At 42.2% G+C, this 21,804-nt stretch overlaps 1 protein-coding gene across 1 annotated transcript in view; it reads left to right on the top strand.

Annotated features, from left to right (window-relative positions):
• hs2st1a (heparan sulfate 2-O-sulfotransferase 1a) overlaps positions 1–20,377 on the top strand; it is a 48,551-nt gene extending 28,174 nt beyond the window's left edge. Inside the window, exons 2-7 of the mRNA XM_079488623.1 lie at positions 8,446–8,717; positions 10,270–10,355; positions 11,672–11,810; positions 13,851–13,948; positions 17,546–17,703; positions 18,369–20,377. Coding sequence (XP_079344749.1) covers positions 8,446–8,717; positions 10,270–10,355; positions 11,672–11,810; positions 13,851–13,948; positions 17,546–17,703; positions 18,369–18,595 — 980 coding nt within the window. The 3' untranslated portion in view covers positions 18,596–20,377. The remainder of the gene's footprint in view (positions 1–8,445; positions 8,718–10,269; positions 10,356–11,671; positions 11,811–13,850; positions 13,949–17,545; positions 17,704–18,368) is intronic.
• Positions 20,378–21,804: the final 1,427 nt, after the last annotated feature.

Here is a 21,804-nt window from a genome sequence, read left to right as displayed (position 1 = left end):
GGACGCACCGAATATTCGGCCACCGAAACTATTTGACCGAATAGTGGCATAAAATCACACCCGTGTGAAGTGAGGGGCGCTCTTATCATTATACATCATCTCATGAACGACTGAATTCATGTGATTGGTTAGCCGATTTGCTCGTCTACATATGACATACATTTTCCCTTCATTGTCAATGGCATTTAATGTTTGTGTTGCCACAAATTTATGTCATATTTGAGGCACATATGACCTAATTTCTCCTTTCATTGTCAACGGCAAATATGAGAAGTGTGGAGACAAAAGCTGTATAAGGGGCTAGCGCCCCTCAAAAATGCATATTCGGTATTCAGTTCGGTTGATTTTAGAGCCAAAACCGAATAGTCAAAGAATCCTTTCGTAACCTACTGTTTTGTTGTGATGACGTGCTCAAAATGTAATCATGTCTTTTGCCATTATCATGTAGCTCTACGGCCATAACAGCAATGGTACAAAAACTGATTTAAAAAAAAAAGATATATAATATTAATCATAATCATATTCGGCTATTCGGTTTTCTGTCCAACTGTTTCCTATATTCGGTATTCGGTTTCCCATTCGGTGCATCCCTAGGAAGTTTCAAGTGTGGTCACGGAGGTCCGTTCAATGTTTTCCTGTAGTTCACACTCCAGTTCCCAGTCGACCAGATGTTTTCGTGTAGTTCACACTCCAGTTCCCAGTCGACCAGATGTTTTCGTGTAGTTCACACTCCAGTCCCCAGTCGACCAGATGTTTTCGTGTAGTTCACACTCCAGTTCCCAGTCGACCAGATGTTTTCGTGTAGTTCACACTCCAGTCCCCAGTCGACCAGATGTTTTTGTGTAGTTCACACTCCAGTTCCCAGTCGACCAGATGTTTTCGTGTAGTTCACACTCCAGTCCCCAGTCGACCAGATGTTTTCGTGTAGTTCACAGTACTCCAGTCGACCAGATGTTTTCGTGTAGTTCACAGTTCCCCAGTCGACCAGATGTTTTCGTGTAGTTCACACTCCAGTCCCCAGTCGACCAGATGTTTTCGTGTAGTTCACACTCCAGTTCCCAGTCGACCAGATGTTTTCGTGTAGTTCACAGTACTCTAGTCGACCAGATGTTTTCGTGTAGTTCACAGTACTCTAGTCGACCAGATGTTTTCGTGTAGTTGCTCAAAACACATTGTTGTTAAAGCAATCCTCCAATTTGTTTTAACCTTATTGTTCTGATGTGAATTATTGTGTGTGAATTGTGAAACTGATGGAGGGGAAAGGAACTGGTCGGAATATCGTGTTCCTGGCTTCCACGCGCTACGTCTGGCCGGGGAAACTCCCCCCTGTCAGGTGAAAAGAAGCAACAGACGCATAGAAGGAAGCACAAGGTCAGTCCGCTGCCCCCCCAGGTTGGCAGAGGAAGGGTAGCACCCAGATTACATTAGATGACACTGGGTGAAAAAATGGGTTGCAAAATCGTGGGATAAAAATTATTAAGAAACAAATAATCATGACATGATGCCTGTGTAGTCTTTAAATATTGATGTTAAGTAAGTAAGTGAAGTTACAGTACGTGTGTAGTTTGTGAATGAATCTGCACAAATCACAAGGCCAGCAGCGGGCTGAATGATAAGGTTACATATACTAGTCTGTTGGCAGTAAAGATCAAGCAGAACTAATTTACTGCTGTTGCTCTTGGCTAATGTCTATTTTGGATGGACGTGTGGAAGGTTGTCTCCATTACAACAGGCCTCTTCTGTCATGACAACGTGTCCACCAGTTACTAGCACGTGGACTCAGGTATTGACAGTGGTTGGAAAAAGTGTTTTACTTAAGTAGAAGTATCAATACCAGGGCTTTACATTAACCTTTTGAGGCACTTGTCCTTTGGACAAGTACATTTCCCATTCACTTGTCCGGGCACAAAAGTCACTTGTCCGCAGCACGAGCACACAAATAGGCCTACGTGTTAAATCAACTAACTGTAAGTTAGTTGGTGTGGAATGCACTCCCCGTTGCAATCAGAACTGCAGCATCACTCCCAATCTTCCGCCGTAGTCTGAAGACCCACCTTTTCAGACTCCATCATGGCCCATAGCACTTATCCTACCCCCTTAGATAGCACTTTTTAGACTTCGATAGCATTTGAAACAGACTTATAGCATGTCATGTAGACAGCACAATAATTGCATTGTATGTAGTCATAGCACATCATAGTACATATGTATAGCATAGTATAGTATATATGTATAGTTAATATGTATAGTGTCATTATATAGATATGTTCTAGTTACGTTCTTAGCTTACGCATGTTTCTTGTTAAATACATTTTATATATGTGATGTATTCCCATACTTTTGTTCTTGCCTAATGTAAGTCGCTCTGGATTAAGAGCGTCTGCTAAATGCCTAAATTGTAAATTGTAAATTGGTTTTACTTGGTGAATACATGTTTACATGTTTACAAGTTAATATCCCTAGATTAGAATGTCTTTGATCTTTCATATATTTCATGTATTCCAAATACACAGTTTCATATTCATTTGAAAGTTCTGGCAGAAAATGTGTATTTAGTCAAATATCTCCACTTTTCCACGAGCTGCACACGGACGACATTCTCTCCGGCGAGGTGCCCGGAATGAGTGCAGGACTGAATATATCAAAACTTTAGGATGTATGGGGCACACAAAATAGGTTGTGTGATCAATTACCCAACACCCAACACCAACCGCCGGCGGCAGTGGCTCAGGGGTAGAGTGCCTGGATGGTAACCGTAAGGTTGCCAGTTCAAACCTGGGCTCCCCCATAGTTACTGTCGAAGTGTCCTTGAGCAAGACACTGAACCCCTAATTGCTCCCGCTGGTTGGTGCCTTGCATGGTTTCCGCTGCCATCGGTGTATGGATGTGTGTGTGAATGGGTGAATGTAATGCACAATCTATGTAAAGCGCCTTGGATAAAGGCGCTATATAAATGCACCATTTACCATTTTAACACTCCTGTCAATTGTGTGCGCCATAATGTTTGTGCTGCCCAAACATCGACTGTTCCCAAAGGAAGTTTTTATATTTTCAGTCTAGCTATTCCTCATGTAAAAGTGGCGATATTTTACATAACATATGTTTTCTGCCAGAACTTTCACATGGATATGAAACTAGAGGCCAATATCTGACTCAAAGTCTTAGGAATTAATTACTGGGTGAGTACACACACAGTGCTACAAGTTTACATGCCGACGTGGTCAGTCTGCTAACTGCTCTGATAGGACTGATATATGGCTGTAGGTCAGTCTGCTAACTGCTCTGATAGGACTGATATATGGCTGTATTTGGTATTTGGAGTACATGAAATGTTATGTATGTAAGATTACAGACATTCTAGGGATATTAACAATATTGGAAAGGTGATGATTAGGAAAGCCAGACGATAATGCCAGACAATATTGTTGGCTGGTATGAGCGTCACAGAAAAAGCGAAACCAAAAAGTACAATTTTAATGCACTTGCAAGATTTAATACTTGTCCCGGACAAGCGGACAAGCCTTAATGTCAAGCCCTGAATACTGCAATATAGAAAGACCCTGTTACGAGTAAAAGTCCGGAATTCAAAATGAACTTGTTGGGTTCGAGTCCCGACTGCGAGAAACTTTCCTGTGCGTTTCCCCCCCATCTCTCTCCCTGTTTCCTGTGGCAAAAAGCCCCTCAAAATATATATATAAAAAAAAAGAAAATAGCCGAAAATGTACTGTATAATATAATAATAATAATCCACATCTACAAACTAGTAACTAAGGTTTTCAAATAAATGTAGTGGAGTAAAAGTACAATATTTGCCTCTGAGACGTAGTGGAGTAAAGTACTAGAAATGGGAAATACTCAAGTAAAGTACAAATACCTCAGAAAAGTACAGTACTTAAGTAAATGTACTTAGCCACTGTCCATCACTGGGTATTGACTTTGTTAGCACCTCGGTCCATACGCCCAGCTTTGATCAGTGGCCCTACATTAACAGCTGCTTGAGAGGGAGGAGGAGGAGGAGGGAGGGAGGGAGGGTTCGCTCTGGATTAAAGAGAGTCTACTAAATGCCTAAATTGTAAAGTGCGAGGGGTCCGCGACGTTTGCGGGGATGTTGAAATGGGTAGCGGCCGGGATCACACAGATGACAACTTAATTGCCCCCACAGTGGCCAGCTGCCAGAACCTTCAGCCAGCCAGTAAAGCAGCCTTTAACCCATTTCCGCGCGGGAACCCCTTTTGGTGTTTCAAGCATTCTGTTATACTTTAGCTATTGAAAAATCGCAGATCTACAAGTTCATAGCGCGCCACCGAGTGGCGCGCTATGAGCTTGTAGGTCTGCGATTTTTGAAAAATCGTAAAAATGCGGCACAAATCCTTGAATAGGTATATATTCTTTCAGAGCTAACGTTTTTTTTTATTTCGACGTCAGGTCTAAATGGTTTAACCCTGCCTGCCAGTCAGCCTGCCAGTCAGACAGTCAAGACAGTAGATCCGCTAGCCTTTTCAGCCCAGGCAGGCTGTAACTGTGTGTTCGTTTATTAGCCAGCAGGGCTTTAGACGCCGGCTGGCTCCTCTCTGCCTGGGCTCCCACGGGTATTAGGTACTCCAGTGTTTGCCCCACCCTCCCACCCACCCACCCACCCTTCCCATGGAGGGATTGGAGGCATTGTTGCCATCAGTCAACTTGAGACTGTTTTACACTGTGGATACAAACACAGCCTTTAGGCTCTTTATTTTTTGTTGTTGTAGTCTAGTATTTATTGATGGGATTCACGGCTGTGGTTTCGTGGGAAGCCAGCAGTTTATTAATTCTCTTGAACCCATTTAGGCCTGACGTCGAAATAAAAAAAAAAGTCTTCTGAAAGAATATGTTCAATTTTCAAAGATTTGGGCCGCATTTTCACGATTTTTCAAAAATAGCAGACCTACAAGCTCATAGCGCGCCACCGAGTGGCGCGCTATGAGCTTGTAGATCTGCTATTTTTCAATAGTTAAATTATAACATAATGTTTAAAACACCAAAAGGGGTTCCCGCCCAAAATGGGTTAAAGACAATTCACTAACCAGGTATTCGTAACTGTTGGCCTCGAACGCTTTCAAAAGCGGAACACATCATGACATGTATTTTTGTTACGTTTCCAAATCCACGACCGCTGCACAATAGAACGATTTCAGTTTAAAGTACTTTCATACCTTGTGTAGTTGAAGAACTGCAGGATCACACTTGTGTATCCTCCTGTCTACAGTGTTTTGTTTATTTTTTATCAGACAATCAAATGCTGAATGCGGGTGGTGTCCTGGTGAGTCTGCCTGGCTGTCAGGCTGCTTACAGTCGTGACTAAGCACAGATTTAGTCATGAATCATATGTCATGAGTTCAGATACATCTCATCTGTGTTCTTTAGTCATGTCCACTCTATTCTCTCTCTGCCTCTCTTTTACTGAAAAGCTCTTATCAAACACATCAATCAGCTCCATAATATGGGCACAAAAGGGCCACAGATGCGACCACTGTGCCCATTATGGGCATATGATGTGCATGTATGGGTCCGACCGAACCTCTAGTACACTAAACTCACAAGAAGAACATGGTAGATTCACAAAATAATAATAATGAATTGCATTTTATAGCGCTTTTCCAAGTGCTCAAAGCGCTTTACAATGGTTCATTCATTGGGAGGTGAAGCGGCGAACAGTCGACGCCAGCGTCCTCACTTCCCACATTCACACAACAATGGTGGCGAGCTCACACCGACCGACTCATTGGAGGCAATGTAGGGTTCAGTGTCTTGCCCAAGGACACTTCGACATGTGGACAGGAAGAGCCGGGATTCGAACCGCCGACCCAGGGATCATTGGACGACCTGCTCTACCTCCTGAGCCACAGCCGCCCAAAATATAAACAATACAGACAAGGATAACTTTGCCGCCAGCTGATTCAAACACAATCCTCCAGGTTCTCAGTGTGCTGCTCTTGGCACGCACTGCTTGTGCATTGTGGATTGCAGGTCAATTTACATTTAGAAAACACCCACAGCCACAGGCCCACACAAACATTGATTTGTTCTGTGTTCCGAGTCTCATGATTAAAGTGATACTATACAAGTTTGGCACAGGAGCAGCCTTGTTGGCCACAAGCATCACTTTACTTGCTTTAACCCATTTTGACCTGAGACCAGATTCTAAAAATGTCTTCTACATCCTGACAGTTTTCTGAAAGAGCTATGTTTCTATGTCAGTCGTTCTTTGATTTTTGAGTGGTGCAACCACTCCAAGGAACAGCAATGTCTGTGACTTGTGACTCGTGTTAACCTATGTTTGTGTGTGACTCATGTGTGACTCATGAGTACCAGTAGGGGTGCTGTTGTGCCAGAAACAGAGAGATAGTATTGCACTGTTGCCTGCTAATATGAGAGAGAGAGAGAGAGAGAGAGAGAGAGAGAGAGAGAGAGAGAGAGAGAGAGAGAGAGAGACAGAGAGAGAGGGGGGGTGGGGGGGGATTTGCACCACTCAGTTCACACGGGTGTGATTTTTCAAAAATAGCAGACCTACAAGCTCGTAGCGCGCCACTCGGTGGCGCGCTATGAGCTTGTGGATCTGCTATTTTTCAATAGCTAAAGCATAACATAATGCTAACACCAAAAGGGGTTCCCGCCCAACATGGGTTCAAATGCTTTTGGTCCATTTCCCATTCATCTCTTTCCTATGTCGTAACAGTGTGAGAAACCAAACTCAGTTAGTCCATCTGGACCTTTGAAATGAACCTAAACCTAACCATTTGGTTGGTGAAGCTCGTTTGGAGGATGGTACACAGCCTGGGAGTTCAGCAAACTGCCTGAGAATATAACTTTAGGGCAAGAAAGTAACATAGTTTTATCATATCATATCATATCACCTTCTAGCAGTGAAACTACTTGGCATACTGAAGCCCCAGTGGGTGCATTTTGTTCTGTACAAGCTTTTAATGTAAGGCAATTGAGGACAAATCTGTATAATCTATAATGCAGCATTGAGAGAGAGATTTAAACATCTACAGGCTCACAGCACATTGTGTTGCGAGCTTGTAGATCTGCTATTTTTTTGCAGAATGAATCTTCGCTTTACAATTTGCTTTTAGCAGACACTGGTTTACAGTAAGCAAGAACAACACGTGGTAATACATCAAATACATAAAAAATAGTCATCAAGAATCATACGTGAGCTAAAGAACCTAACATCCGTCTAACAGTGGAATATCTATATAATGAAACTATGCGTATACACTATAGAGTGCTAGGTCTATATAAAAAAATGCATAAATTGAGCCTTTGCAGACGCCCTAACCCATTTTGGGCGGGAACCCCTTTTGGTGTTTTAAGCATTATTTTATACTTTAGCTATGGAAAAATATCAGATCTACAAGTTCATAGCGCGGCACCGAGTGCCGCGCTATGAACTTGTAGGTCTGCTATTTTTTTTTAATCGTGAAAATGTGCCTGACATCTTTGAATATATATATTCTTTCAGAGCGAGTTTTTAACTCAAATCTTTGCTACTGGGAGGGTCCCTGGAACAACATATTTTCAGATGGCGGCCAATGTCATACATTTTTGGGGGTCCTTGACATGAAAATGTCAAGAACCACTGACATAGAAACATGAGGTTTTTCAGAAAACTGTCAGGATTTAGAAGACATTTGTAGAATCGTTCCCAGGTCTAAATGGGTTAAGGCAGCGAGGCTAGGGCAAGTGTAGTCTCGCGTTGCCAGACTGTTGCCTCTCATAATTTTCAAATGCTTCCGTCATACAGTCTGGAGCTCTATCATGAACAAAACATAAAGCGGAAATGGAACCTCCTCCCTCCCCACTTCCGTTTCGTCTTTACAGTCGCACAAATGTATCCTAATATAAATAGAAATCATCTAAGCACATATAGCTCGCTGCTTAGCAGAAATGGGAAAAAAAAGAAGCTTTTTTTAAGATATTTTAAAAAATATATTTTCGTCAACGGGAATGGCAGCTTCCTTACTAACTCGGATTGCGGGAGGTGTAGTTCCACTAGACTATATTATAGCATTCCGAGATTGTGGAATAGTTGTCTGGCTTTACGCGAGACTAGGGCAAGTGCTACGACGTTCGCCTATTACGACATGCCCAGATTTGGGTCGCCGCCCAAATCTGAATATGTTAACCCATTTTGGGCGGGAACCCCTTTTGGTGTTTTAAACATTATGTTATAATTTAGCTATTGAAAAATAGCAGATCTACAAGCTCATAGCGCGCCACCGAGTGGCGCGCTACGAGCTTGTAGGTCTGCTATTTTTGAAAAATCGTGAAAATGCGGCCCAAATCTTTGAAAATTGAACATATTCTTTCCGCCCGGGGGTAACATGTGGTTATTAACTCCTCCTGTTTTCCTTCTCCATCCTCTCTCTGTCTGTCCTTTGCTTCCTCACCTCCTCCTCCGAGCAGAGCGGGCCATTGCCAGGCACGAGGTGCGGGAGATTGAACAGCGGCACACGCAGGACGGGCTGCTGCTGCTGCGGGGGGAGCGGGGGGACGCCCTGGCGTCGGCGTCGGCGCTGTCCGACACGGAGGACGTCGTGATCATTTACAACCGCGTGCCCAAGACGGCCAGCACGTCCTTCACCAACATCGCGTACGACCTGTGCGGGAAGAACCACTACCACGTCCTGCACATCAACACCACCAAGAACAACCCCGTCATGTCCATGCAGGACCAGGTGAGAGTCAATGGAACGGAACCGCCCGCCACCTCCATCACCACCTCTATACTAGCCTGGCTAATAAGCCAGACCGGTCTGGAGAGGCTCAATTGTACGCCCATTTCCTACACCAGAGAACTGGTGTGGCCAATCGGGACACGGTATGCAACATGGGCGGGCTTTGGTACAGTGACGTTCAATGCTTGAGACCTTTGACTGACAGTAGCTCTGACCAATTGCGTCAAAGAGAAAATGTTTGAACCCGCCCCCCAGGAAACAAGATCCATACACAGCATCTCCAGACTCAAATACCACACGACAGTGTGATTTGAGTCTGGCTTATTAGCCAGGCTACCTCTATACACCATTAGTTCTCAAACCTTTTCATGTCAAGGACCCCCACATTGACATTCATTAGCCTGCGGACCCCCATTTGTATGGCTCTAGCAGTCATTTTCAACCGTTTTTATTTCTCACGGACCCCCAGTCTAACATGCATTACGTTTAACGCCCATTTTAACAGCAATTTATATTGTAAAATCAATGTTAATTTAACTCTGAGTGTGTACAAATGTGGTCCATTTGTACAGTCTCAGAGTTACAGTCCCACAAGGGTCCATTTGGTCCCTCAGTGTCATTTTGCCGGGGACCCCCTGGAACTCCCTCAAGGACCCCTGGACCACTTTGAGTGGACCACATTGTGTGTTACAGCGTTGTGACTGTGTTGGCTGATCAATTTTAACACATCTAGTTCATAATTATTTAATTATGATGAATGTACTGTAGGCCTATACGCTATGCTGAAACAGTAGCCTATGCTAAAAGGCTGGAACCGAGGTGCACAGTTAAAAAAAATCACACCCGTGTGAACTGAGTGGTGTAAGGTATTATATAGCCTGATCAGCTGTGGTCTGACGTAATGAAATCACACCCGTGTGAACTGAGTGACCATAGCAACCATGCTCATTTTGAGTGGTGTAAACCACTCCTACAACTGGCTTTGTTAGTGCAGAAAAAATGAGCATGGTTGCTATGTTCACCCTGTTCACCCGGGTGTGATTTCATTACGTCAGACATGATTTCATTACGTCAGACAGGCCTTACACCACTCAGTTCACACGGGTGTGATTTTTTTGGTACGAACAAACACGTGGACACGTAAACTAACAAAGCCAGTTGTTGGAGTGGTTTATACCACTCAAAAACTGCAGTTAATCTGTCATATTAGAACCGCACAGAAAGGAGATAGGAACTGTGTCATTACGAGGGTCGCTTTGTGTGGCGTAGGGGTTGCTAAAGATGACTAAACGGGAGGCGTTTATGTTGCAAATGATGCATTATGGTTGAAGTCTGGGTTTGAATTGACCAGATTTCAGTGTGCACTGTAGTGAACTTGATAATGTCAGTTGTAGAGTCGGTCGGCCGCTGCTCTGTGAGAGGAATGGCATGCTGTTTTTCGATGGGGGCTGAAAAACTGCCTGAATGGACTCCAGTCAACATGAATTTGTTAAGAGATTAATTATGTTCTCTCTCTCTCTCTCTCTCTCTCTCTCTCTCTCTCTCTGTTCAGGTGCGGTTTGTGAAGAACGTGACAGAATGGAGGGAGATGAAACCAGCCTTTTATCACGGCCATGTCTCCTTCCTGGATTTCACCAAGTAAGACGTGGTCACCATGTTCACGGCTACAGCACAGTGTTTGAAACACTGTGCAGCCACAGGTCTACTGTGGATTTGTTCTGGTGACTCCACCTTGTGGTCATCTTGAACCCATTTTGACCCGAGATCAGATTCTAAAAATGTCTTCTACATCCTGACAGTTTTCTGAAAAAGCTATGTTTCTATGTCAGTGGTTCTTCGATTTTTCAAAAATAGCAGATCTACAAGCTCGTAGCGCGCCACTCTGTGGCGCGCTATGAGCTTGTAGATCTGCTATTTTTCAATAGCTAATGCATAACATAATGCTAACACCAAAAGGGGTTCCCGCCCAAAATGGGTTAACCCATTTAGACCTGAGACCAGATTATACAAAGATGTCTTCCAGAATCCTGACAGTTTTCTGCAAAACGTATCGGTGGTGCTCAAACCTTTTCATGTCAAGGACCCACAGAATTATCTGTATTTGGCATTTTGGCCGTGGACACCCCGTCTGAAAATATGTTCTTCCAGGGACGCCCCAGAAGCAAATATTTGAGTTAAAATGGTTTTCTGTGAAAGAATATATATTCAAAGATTTGCGCCACATTTTTTTTTGCAGATCTACAAGCTCGTAGCGTGGCACCCGGTGCCGCGCTATGAGCTTGTATATCTGCTATTTTTCAACAGCTAAAGTTAATATTGGTTAAAGTGGTTGAAAGCTGCGTCCTCAGGTCTAAATGGGTTAAATTGTTTAGTTGAACAATACAGTATACCTCTGGTATACCTTCAGATATGGATCTGAATGTAATGTTATGTTTTCAAATTACTTGGAAGAATGTGTGTTAATTGAGGCTATGCGCGTGACATCATCGTACCCGGAATTGATGCAAGAACAACTACTGAGTAGCAAAAAGAAAAGTTCTGGCCTTGACAGCCCACACACATCCAAACAGATCTGCATGTATTAAACAACGTTAAACTCACCAACATTGCAGCTGTACGGAAAGCTTGAATTATCCTCGTTCTATCTGCAAGTGTTTCATAGAAATCCACCGTAGACATGTTATGAACTATTTTATGTCAAGAAATTCTGTGCAGGTGATAAATATTTAATAATAATAATAACAATAATAATAATAGAGAGCAACAGGTGGTACGTAGGACCATTGCGGGATTTCCAAAGAGCGCTTCCAAACTCCATGCTGCTCAATGTTTGGCTACAGAGCGGGTGTGTCTCTTTGGAAAAGTGATGCATGTTCATAAACTCTCTATAGTTTATATCATTATACATTCTCTGTATTAATTTGGTAACCCAGGTGTTTGTCTCTCCTGCCCAGGTTTGGAGTGAAGAGGAAACCCATCTATATCAATGTGATCCGGGACCCCATTGAGAGGCTGGTGTCCTACTATTACTTTCTGCGCTTTGGGGACGACTACCGACCGGGCCTGAGGCGCAGGAAACAAGGAGACAAAAAGGTGCAATGTCTTAAAACTCCTTCACAATCTTAGATTTCATGGCTTTAAAGGAGAATTCCATACTAAAAGGCTTTCTTAGCTTTATTTGTAGTTGTTACGTCCCCACCAAAGAGGTCCAGGTGTTATTTTGTGCAAAAGCGCATTATTGGCTATTTCCCCTACCATAAGCCCTCAATGAATTGCAATGATAGATAGATAGATAGATAGATAGATAGATAGATAGATAGATAGAGTTTTTATTAAAGTGTCCTACATCATAAGATGCCCAGCCCGCACGGGCTTACATACACTCACAAAATTGTACATATATAATGATACATATACACAAATAGACAGTTACTCATGGATACATCATTCTCCAACGTAACTGCCATGCCTTCTCTATGAATTTTCCAAAAACAAAAACTTCATTACTGAACAACCAATTTAACATAAAACACTCAGGCATCCAAAACAGAGCTGGGTTCTTATCCTGAATTTTTTCAAATAAAAAGTTTCTTAAATCATGATATAGTGGACAATAGAAAACAAAATGAAACTCATCCTCTACAACTCCCAGGTCACAAAGAGCACACAGTCGCTGCTCCTCAGGAATGCCAGTATATCTGCAATGAATTGAATGGTGTTTTGTATCCTCTCTTCATAATGTAAATAGTATCCCAAGCGGCACACTTTACTGCTTATTTCGATGGAAATAAGCGAATTAGCACAAAAACCCAACCCCCATTGAGGGCTTATGGTAGGGGAAATAATGCAATAATGCACTTTTGCACAAAATAACACCTGGACCTCTTTGGTGGGGACGTAACAACTACAAATAAAGGTAAGAAAGCCTTCTAGTATGGAATTCTCCTTTAATATGTCTATGTTTACTTAATAGTGCTGTGTTTACTCGATTCATTTTCACAATGACAAAACAAAAGCATTATGCTGCATCAGGCATAAATATATTTTGGAATTTCCTGGGGGGGGGCGATCCATTAGCTGAGTGGTTTGTGGCGTGTACCACATGGGATTTAACCCATTCTGGGCGGGAACCCCTTTTGGTGTTAGCATTGTGTTATGCTATAGCTATTGAAAAATAGCAGATCTACAAGCTCATAGCGAGCTTGTAGGTCTGCTATTTTTGAAAAATCGAAGAACCACTGACATAGAAACATAGCTTTTTCAGAAAACTGTCAGGATGTAGAAGACATTTTTAGAATGTGATCTCAGGTCAAAATGGGTTAATACCTGACAGCGAGTCCCCGGGTCGATTCCCTGAACCATTTGCTTCATGTCACTCTTCTACTTTCTCTCTGTGTTCCCTGTCAATCTCCACTATATATCTATCAAATCGATGCTCGAAAAGCCTCCAAAAAGCCAAAGCTATAAGTCAAATGCTGCCCGGGACACCCCATCAACCAAAATCTAATCCCATAATGCCATATATCTGTTTGGCAGGCAATGGTGGACTTCACCTCCTGTTTTTGCTTCAAAAAAATAACTGCAAAGCTTACCTAAACTATCATCAAATCTAACACACAACTTATGTGCTTAAGTACATAAATGTAGTTTCGCAGAACAGGCATGCCAGATTTGAAAATAACATGTTTTGGGTGATCTTTTGGAATGGTGTATTTTTATTTTATTTCTTTTTTTCATGGCTTTCGCCTTTATTTTATATTTTGTATGGAGGGACAGACAGTAGGCTGACAGGAAATGGGGAGAGAGATGGGGGGATGACATGCAGTAAAGGCCGTCGGGATCGGGAGTCGAACCCGCGGCACACTGCCAGACTGGATTGCCAGCCAAGGTGCCTGGACCGCTGAGCCACTGGTGTATTTATTTGCCACACTACAATGCTTTGTAGGTTACCAAGTACTATGGTAATCGTCAGCACTGTAAAGCATTTAATTAGATTTTGTACAGAGAAAATCGCAATGGTTGGAAAAGAATATTATATGGGAATTAATCTTGGTCAAATTTGACCAGAATTCCCCTTTTAATGTTGAGAATTGACACTGATTTTTGTGCATGCGCCGTGTGTTTGTGTTTCAGACATTTGACGAATGTGTGTCGGCAGGCGGCTCAGACTGTGCTCCTGAGAAACTTTGGCTACAGATTCCTTTTTTCTGTGGCCACTACTCTGAATGCTGGTATGTCCTTGCACACTTGGCCTCAAATGTAATAACTAGTCACATTTGCTTATTCAAACGTATTGCTTATCCAAACCTTTTAATTCAAACACACAACAAATATTAACGCCCTGTGTATGCCGCTGAAATATCAACTACACCACAGCAGTTGAATAGAAGCTTTAATATAAGAGAGTTTGATCTCGTGTTCAAAGTGACATTTTCATTTCTGTGATGGTATTGTTAGTGTTTTAAGTAGTAAGTCGATTCAAGCATAACTCTAGTTCAAAGTCATGAAGCCCAGCTGCTCCCAGCTCAGACTTTCAAGTAAGAACGCTACATTAAGCTGTCACTTCTCATACTCCTGTTCTCAAGGTCTCTTTGATAGCTCCGCCGGCCTTGATGTGTTCTAGATGCACGATTATTTGTATATCAATCTCTATCAATCTCCCTCTCATTTCACATTTTCTCACTTAATCTTTCTTTTACTCACTCGCTTGCCTTGACCCGTTAAGTCGCTTTGCACTCTTACTGAAACACTCCACCTTTATGACAAGCTGGTTCATTGTGCAACATGGATATCTACAGAAACTGAATTTCTTCTGTGCCCAGTATTTGTTATACTGCTGCTACAGTAGCATGTTTGAGATGACGTTAAATTACCTTGTACTGTTTGCTTCCCATGAAATGCATGCTATGGCATTAACCAATGAAATGAAATGATTACAATATTTACCCAGGGTATCTGGGCTAAGCTCAAGAACTTGTTTCCAGCCAGGCCCTGCTCATAGAACACATTTCATCGTAGTGGTTCAATGCCTTGTTCAAGGGCACTTCAGCGGTGGTAATTTTAACGTGTCGGACCGCTGATTCGAACTGGCCACCTTCCGGTATCAAGACCGCTCCGCTATCCGTTCGGCCACCGCTGCAAACAATCAAGGCCATGGCTGAGGGAAGTAGGGGTGCTGGGGGGCTGGAGCACCCAGGCACAGCCCTCCCTCGGACAGGGGGGGGGGGAAATATTTTTTTTTATCAAAACAGATTTCTGTTACTAGGCCTAATAAATATGCTGTATCACAGTGTCGGTGCCTTATCCTGGTTAATTGCCTGTGTCAGTTTGCTCATGCGTCTGGAGAGGGAAAGTAAGACACTTTTCTGCACGGAAATGCACGTGCACGAGCCGCGTGCACGTGCACGCACCCCCTACTAGACGGTCAGCACCTCCTACCGTAAATATCTTCCCACTGCCATGATCAAGGCCTATTTTACAGTTGGAGGCCATCGATATTGTCCTTTTCTTTTTGCTGAGGTTTGCGTGATCTGCGCAAAAGGACAGTTTTTGGGCGGGTACCCCTTTTGGTGTTTTAAACATTATAATTTAGCTATTGAAAAATAACAGATCTACCTACAAAGCTCGTAGCGCGCCACCGAGTGGCGCGCTACGAGCTTTGTAGGTCTGCTATTTTTTTTAAATCGTGAAAATATTTATTTCAGAAAACTGGAGGATTTAGAAGGATTTTTTAAAATTTTGAGGTCAGGCCTAAATGGGTCAAATGATAAGGGACAATATCAGTGGCACCCAACTGTATGTTTTGTGATACGATGGCGTGATCAGATGCGGAAATAGCTTGAGATACAAGTGCACAACGCTTCGCATGATGACGCTTTGTGAGCTTGTAGATTTTCACCTCTTTTTTTCCCCCTTTCTTTCCCCTCACCAATACCCACAATAGGAATGGCAGGGTTAATGTGGTTAATATGCAATTGGTGAACCAAATAAATACTGGACTTACATGTTGTATGTATTGTCATACATACATACATTGGGAAGTTGTTAAAAGAACTTATTTACAAAAGAATTACATATTCTACTAAACAGCCTTTGTCCAACTTTACTCCCTCTTAGTGGTGGGTTCAGTTAATCGATATGGCAATATATGGATATACTCCAGACGATATGTGAATCGATACAGAGGCTGCTATATCGATTGTGTGGGCGATGCAGTTTTGACATAAACACATCATGGTATACGTGCAATGCACAATAAAGCCACAAGGTGGCTTTTTTATTTTAATTTAAAGATATCTGTGGGCCTGGTTTTCGGGTTTTCGGGTTTCATTGTATTCGTCTTTGCTACAGAATAATAAAGACACGCCGAGTAGTAAATTCATGGCCATTATTTGGAATGAAATCAACGTATAATATCGTATATCGATATATATATATATCGTATCGTGGCCTCTGTATCGTCATATGTACAGTATCTATCGTGAGGTTGCAGGCAACACCCACCACTACCTCTTATCCTTATGCATGTCCTTATAATTTCATTTCATTTCATATTTCTTTATTTCGTTTCATTTATGGTTTTACATGATTATCATTTAGTACTTTCATTTTTCCATTTTCCATAAAGGAAAGAAAAGGAGCAGGAAGAAGATAATTCGTATTAATACCTGCCCCTATCTATCATTAAACAAAATCACATAATTGATGCACTGCTACCAGCTGTTACCTCACCATGATTACATCGAAAAAATAATGAGAGAGGACAAACAACAAGATCTATGTAAGAGCTTTGAAACAAGATAAAATGAGAGAACAAAAGAAAAAATGAAATTCAGCCCTCCCAATTCATAATTTCTAACTTTCTTTCTTTTTAAACACTTTCTTAATCTGAAACACTGTTGTACAACTCTTCAACTCCTGACTTTGTGATAATAATACTTTTTATTTGAAACAAATCTCAAAGTGCTACATCAAGAGAAAAAAGCAGAAATGGTTCAAAGGACTAAGATAAAGAATAAAAAACAATGAATGCATTCTAATCAGTGGTTAAATATACACAGCTAAAAAGCTTATAAAAGCACACCGTATGCCTCTTTATCATTTAATTTCCTTCCCATAGCAATTCCTGCTGCCTATAGTACCACCATCATACTCTTTATCTATATACCCGCCTCAACATTTTCTCAGTGCCCTCCAGCCTCTCTACTATCAACTGCTCTGGCTGCTTCTGTCATCTCAGCCTCGTCTGCGCAGTCCCCCAACTTTCTCCTCTCACTTAATCGTATCCCTCCCTCCCTCCCTCCCTCGTTCCCCATACCTCCTACCCCCCTGCTGTTGTGTCTCAAACAGTCTCCTCCATCCCACTCTCTCCGTTATTCTCTCTCTCTCTCTCATTTTCTTTCCCTCACAAGGTCACTCCATATCGTCGCTCTCGGGCAGAAACCTTGTATCTCAATAATTTTCCCGTTTTTTTATGCTTTCTCATAAAATTCATGTCTTGTTTTGTGGGTTTCATAAATATTTAACCAAAGAAAATTAAGAACAGCTCCATTTTGAACACGTTTGATTATTTTTCTCCAAAAGTAATGGTTGTGGAGTCTGTGTGGACATACGAGGTTTTGGCCCTGACGGCCACAATTCTGTCTTTATTCCACCAGAACCTGCCTGCTCCCCCCCCCCCCCCCCCCCCCCCCACCCCCCATTTGCCTCGTGTTCTGTGTTAAGTGTTTTGATTGAACAATTCAACTTTGTGAAAAGGTGAAATATAACAACAGGGAGGGGGAATTAAGTGCTGGCAATTTGCAAAACACAAACGTTTGTCTCTGCAGGAATGTAGGTAGCCACTGGGCCCTGGAACAGGCCAAATATAACCTGGTCAACGAGTACTTGCTGGTCGGGGTGACTGAGGAGCTGGAGGACTTTGTCATGATGCTGGAGGCCGCACTGCCACGCTTCTTCAGGGGAGCCACCGAGCTTTACAAAACAGGTACTGTACCTCGTCTGGAGCCACTATTTGTTTACATTTTTGACTAATAATGCAATGAATATGAAGATATTTCTTCCGGCGCACTCACCAAGACAATTGTGTGTTGCTGTCTTTGTTAATTTGCCGTCTTTAGGTGCGTGCATCCAGAGGGGTTTGAAACCATTTACAATTTAGGCATTTAGAAGACGCTCTTAATCCAGAGCGATTTACAATAAGCAAGAACAACACATGGTAATACATCAAATACATAGAAATAGTCATCAGGAATCATAAGCAAGCTAAGAATCTAATATCTGTCTAACAGTAGATTATCTGTACAGTGAAGCTATGAGCATACATTATAGAGTGCTACGTTTACATTAAATGCTACTATTATAAATCTAATAAAATGCTAAATTATAAATCTAAATTAGACGATACACTCATCCCTCTCATCTTTCTCAGATTTGCATATTGGCAATCATGTTGAACTAACCTGGAAACTAAATTGGCTACTTGTAGTAAACACATTACCATATTTAAAACACTCGCTGCCCTGTGAAGTGTAATAGCCTCCATAAGTATATACTTATTCCCTCGTGTGGTGCCCGTGACCACACACAGACGCAACTAATTTTAACTGCGGTTTCTCTAAATCTCCCCTCTCTCCCTCCACCCTGCTGCAGGGAAGAAATCACACCTGAGAAAGACGACGGAGAAGAAGCCGCCCACCAAAGAGTCCATCGCGAAGCTGCAGCAGTCGGCCATCTGGAAGATGGAGAACGACTTCTACGAGTTTGCCCTGGAGCAGTTTCAGTTCGTCAGGGCCCACGCCGTCAGAGAGAAGGACGGAGAGCTCTACCTGCTGGCGCAGAACTTTTTCTACGAGAAGATCTACCCCAAAACTAATTAAACAGACCCCACGTGGAGAAGGGATCAGAGAGTGTGTGCCCAAGGCTTTGTACAGACTTAGTCACGCACACCGAGGAGATGAAAACAAGAGGGAGCCCAGAAGAGACGTGAGACTTAAGGGATGTAAACTGCCACTGACTGTAACGTATACTTCCGTCACGGAGCTGTCTCGTCGAGTACACAAGGCGTGTCTGTGTAAATGTCTGCAAGGCTGACAGACGCAGTGGGGTGTTTTTCTTGCGTGTGTTTTTAAGTATGACCGAGGAAGCTCATGTCTCTGTTATCAAGCTAACCACCCGAACCACGAGGTTCCATTTCTTCCTCATCTTCCTCTTCCTCACCCTTCCGTCCAATAAAGAGGGTCAGAGGTCCTGGCCCACAGGCAATGACTCCCTTTCACTTCCATGTGAAAGGCCCTCCGTTCAGAGGGGTCTTACAGACACACGGCTGGAGATGACCCTGGGCTGGCTGACAACTGGCCAAGTCCGTAACTCTGATCTGTCATGTGACTACTGCAGTCCAGCCAGAGTGAATGTTTTCATTGGCAGTGATTGGTTGTGTTTTGTTGTATTTTTAATGTTGCTATCATTGTCTAAGTGGAGGGAGGGGCGCATCTTCCCACTTTTTTTAATCTACGAATGAAGACGGTGACATTTTCATGCTGAAAAGACGCCCCTTTCCTCGCCACGACTACTAACGTAAAGGAATGGACGTGTGAGAAACTTGACTACTGTGTTATAATTATTGGACTTTAGTTCAACTCTTGAGGTTTTTATGAAATCGAAAATCCTGTGACCATGGACTATTTACCAGGGCAAGTGTATGGTTTTTTTTATACTGTATTCAGTGTATTTGTTTTATGAATCTTGTAAATGTGCAGCCTTGCCTGGGGCCGAGGAGTCCATGGTTATGATGCAGGAAGCGTTTACACACGATGTAATTAAACTGTGGAAGACCACAAACGGCAACAAAACTGCTGCTGTAAATATGTACTAATTTCATTTAATTTCCCAGCAAGCTGGTTAAACAACTAACTTATTTACACTGTGGTGACAATTTTTTTCTACATTAACAGTTGTGCATTTAATAGTTTGTGTTTGTTTCAGCTTTTGTTGTTTTTCAGTGAACTGCTTTTTTTTTTTTTTTGTCGGGTACAATATTTCTTTTGCTGTTTGAGCCCCTGTTAAACATGGGTGCCCGCTAACATTATTCTGCTGCTACAAACTGCTGTTCTCAGCATTATCTACACAAAATCCTTATGAAACTGATGAGAATTCTGCTAATTTATCTGTATACTGTATATTTTTACGTCCTTGTTCTTGGTTTAATTTTGCTATGGCCTATAGTGATGGCAATTCAAAATTTCCAGTCGCACCCCTTGATGCTTACCAAAAGCCTAATTAACACTTCATCGCATGGCAGTGAAAGTAACAGATTTTCAAGTGAAAAACAATCCGTTATTTAACACATACTCAGTCAGAGTGGCTCAAGTAGGCCACTCAACAAATCACGCCTGTTTGTTACAGGCAAGATTTGTGATGTGAATGCAAAGAAGGCTGCTTCACTGAGAAGAATCGTTATTACAAACATATCGGTCAAATGCCAGTTCACTCGAGAGTGCATTACATTTAAACAAAAACTAAGGCACAAGGTTTTGCGTGCCTTCTTCCCAACCAGGTCTCTTAATTTCTGTTGCAGATTTGTCTGCTGGAATGTCTACATTTTGTCATAGATTTTTCATCTTTTGATTGCCAAAAATATAAATAAATTGAAGGAAAAAAAAACTATTGACTGTATCATGTGCTATGTCTCACATTTGTAGTATAAGGGCAGATCTGAGCAGGGCTTAAAGTTCTCAGTCCTGGGGACTGATTTCAGTCCTGAGGATCTCATAGGGGTCATTTAATGAGATCAGTGCAGATTTGCAAAAAATAATTTTCAGTCTTGGGATTTTTTTTGGCTTTAAGCCCTGAGATCTGAGCATAGTGAAAATCAAAGCTGGGGCATTTTCACTTGCAGGTGACCTGTAGAGGGAGCTAAAGAGCTGGGGTGTGTATCCCATCCATGTGGGTCGGCTTTCATTGCCTTGTCCTGTCCTAGACTTCAAACATTTCTATCAAAACGCTTTATTGAAGGGAAGGCCTTGATCTAGGAAAGTCTTTCCCCTGTAACATTTTGTAGTAGTGGTGACCGGGTGGTTTTATTACCACATGCTCTATTTTTGTCCCAAGGGCTCTGAAACCTGTACTTGAGAGATGTGTCATGATACAAGCACTATCTGCACTTTGGTCAGCCAATTTCTTTGGAATAGGCTATGACTTTACTTGATTTTCCTTTAAAATCATTGTTCACTTTTGTGTGGAAGGTCTTGGCTGCTTTCTTACAATAATGGTGGCCTGGTCTGTTGGAATAATATTAAGGGGAGAACTACTACTTTATTAGGACCTGGGAAACTAGTCGACCGAGTATTCCCCAGTTGGTTTATGTGACTGACTCAGAGGTGCTAAACATTGCCCAGGCCTGCTCAAATAATCTCATGCTGGTCATCAGTATACAGAACGTATCTTCATTCATCTTCGATCACTCTACTACCACAACCCACAGCTTCCCCTGCACATGCACCACTGACCCTGATGAAAAGGGCTTCCCTCAACCCTTGGCCTCATGATGTCATTAAGGAATTCCCACCCTAGCCTGGAGCATTTCTGATTTGGTTTTAGCAGGACTGTGTTACTGGGCCATATACTGTATATGAAGCCATCATAGGTAGGTAGTGGTTTGAGTAAAACATGTTTTCAGCACATATAAATCATTAACTGATTAATTTAGTGATGAGCAAACATTCAAATTTTTAACTAACATACTGTACTGTAGGTACAGTATGTTAGTTAAAATATTAGTACCATATTAGTACCAAAATATTGTGATTTCTTGGGTTTTAATTTTAATTTACAACTATGTTGCATCTCTCTGCCCTTCTGTTGAATTTCACTTGGGCAGTAGTTTGACTCCCTAGTTATAAATGTTTTTGCTGTCTGTCTTTATTTTCTCATGTTAAGACATGTAACACGAATAACAGATTCAACAGGTGATGCATATCAGCCTTAAATCCATCCTTTCATCTCATGGCAAAGACATCGCCCATTCAAAAGAGGTTATAATTGTGGGTAAAACGGTCCATTATTAATTCACATAACATACGAAATCAGT

Source organism: Electrona antarctica (assembly GCF_951216825.1).
Source record: "Electrona antarctica genome assembly, chromosome: 19".
NCBI classification, from domain to species: Eukaryota; Metazoa; Chordata; class Actinopteri; order Myctophiformes; family Myctophidae; genus Electrona; species Electrona antarctica.
The sequence above is the reverse complement of the archived record's forward strand: the minus strand, read 5'-3'. Positions and strand labels throughout refer to the sequence as shown.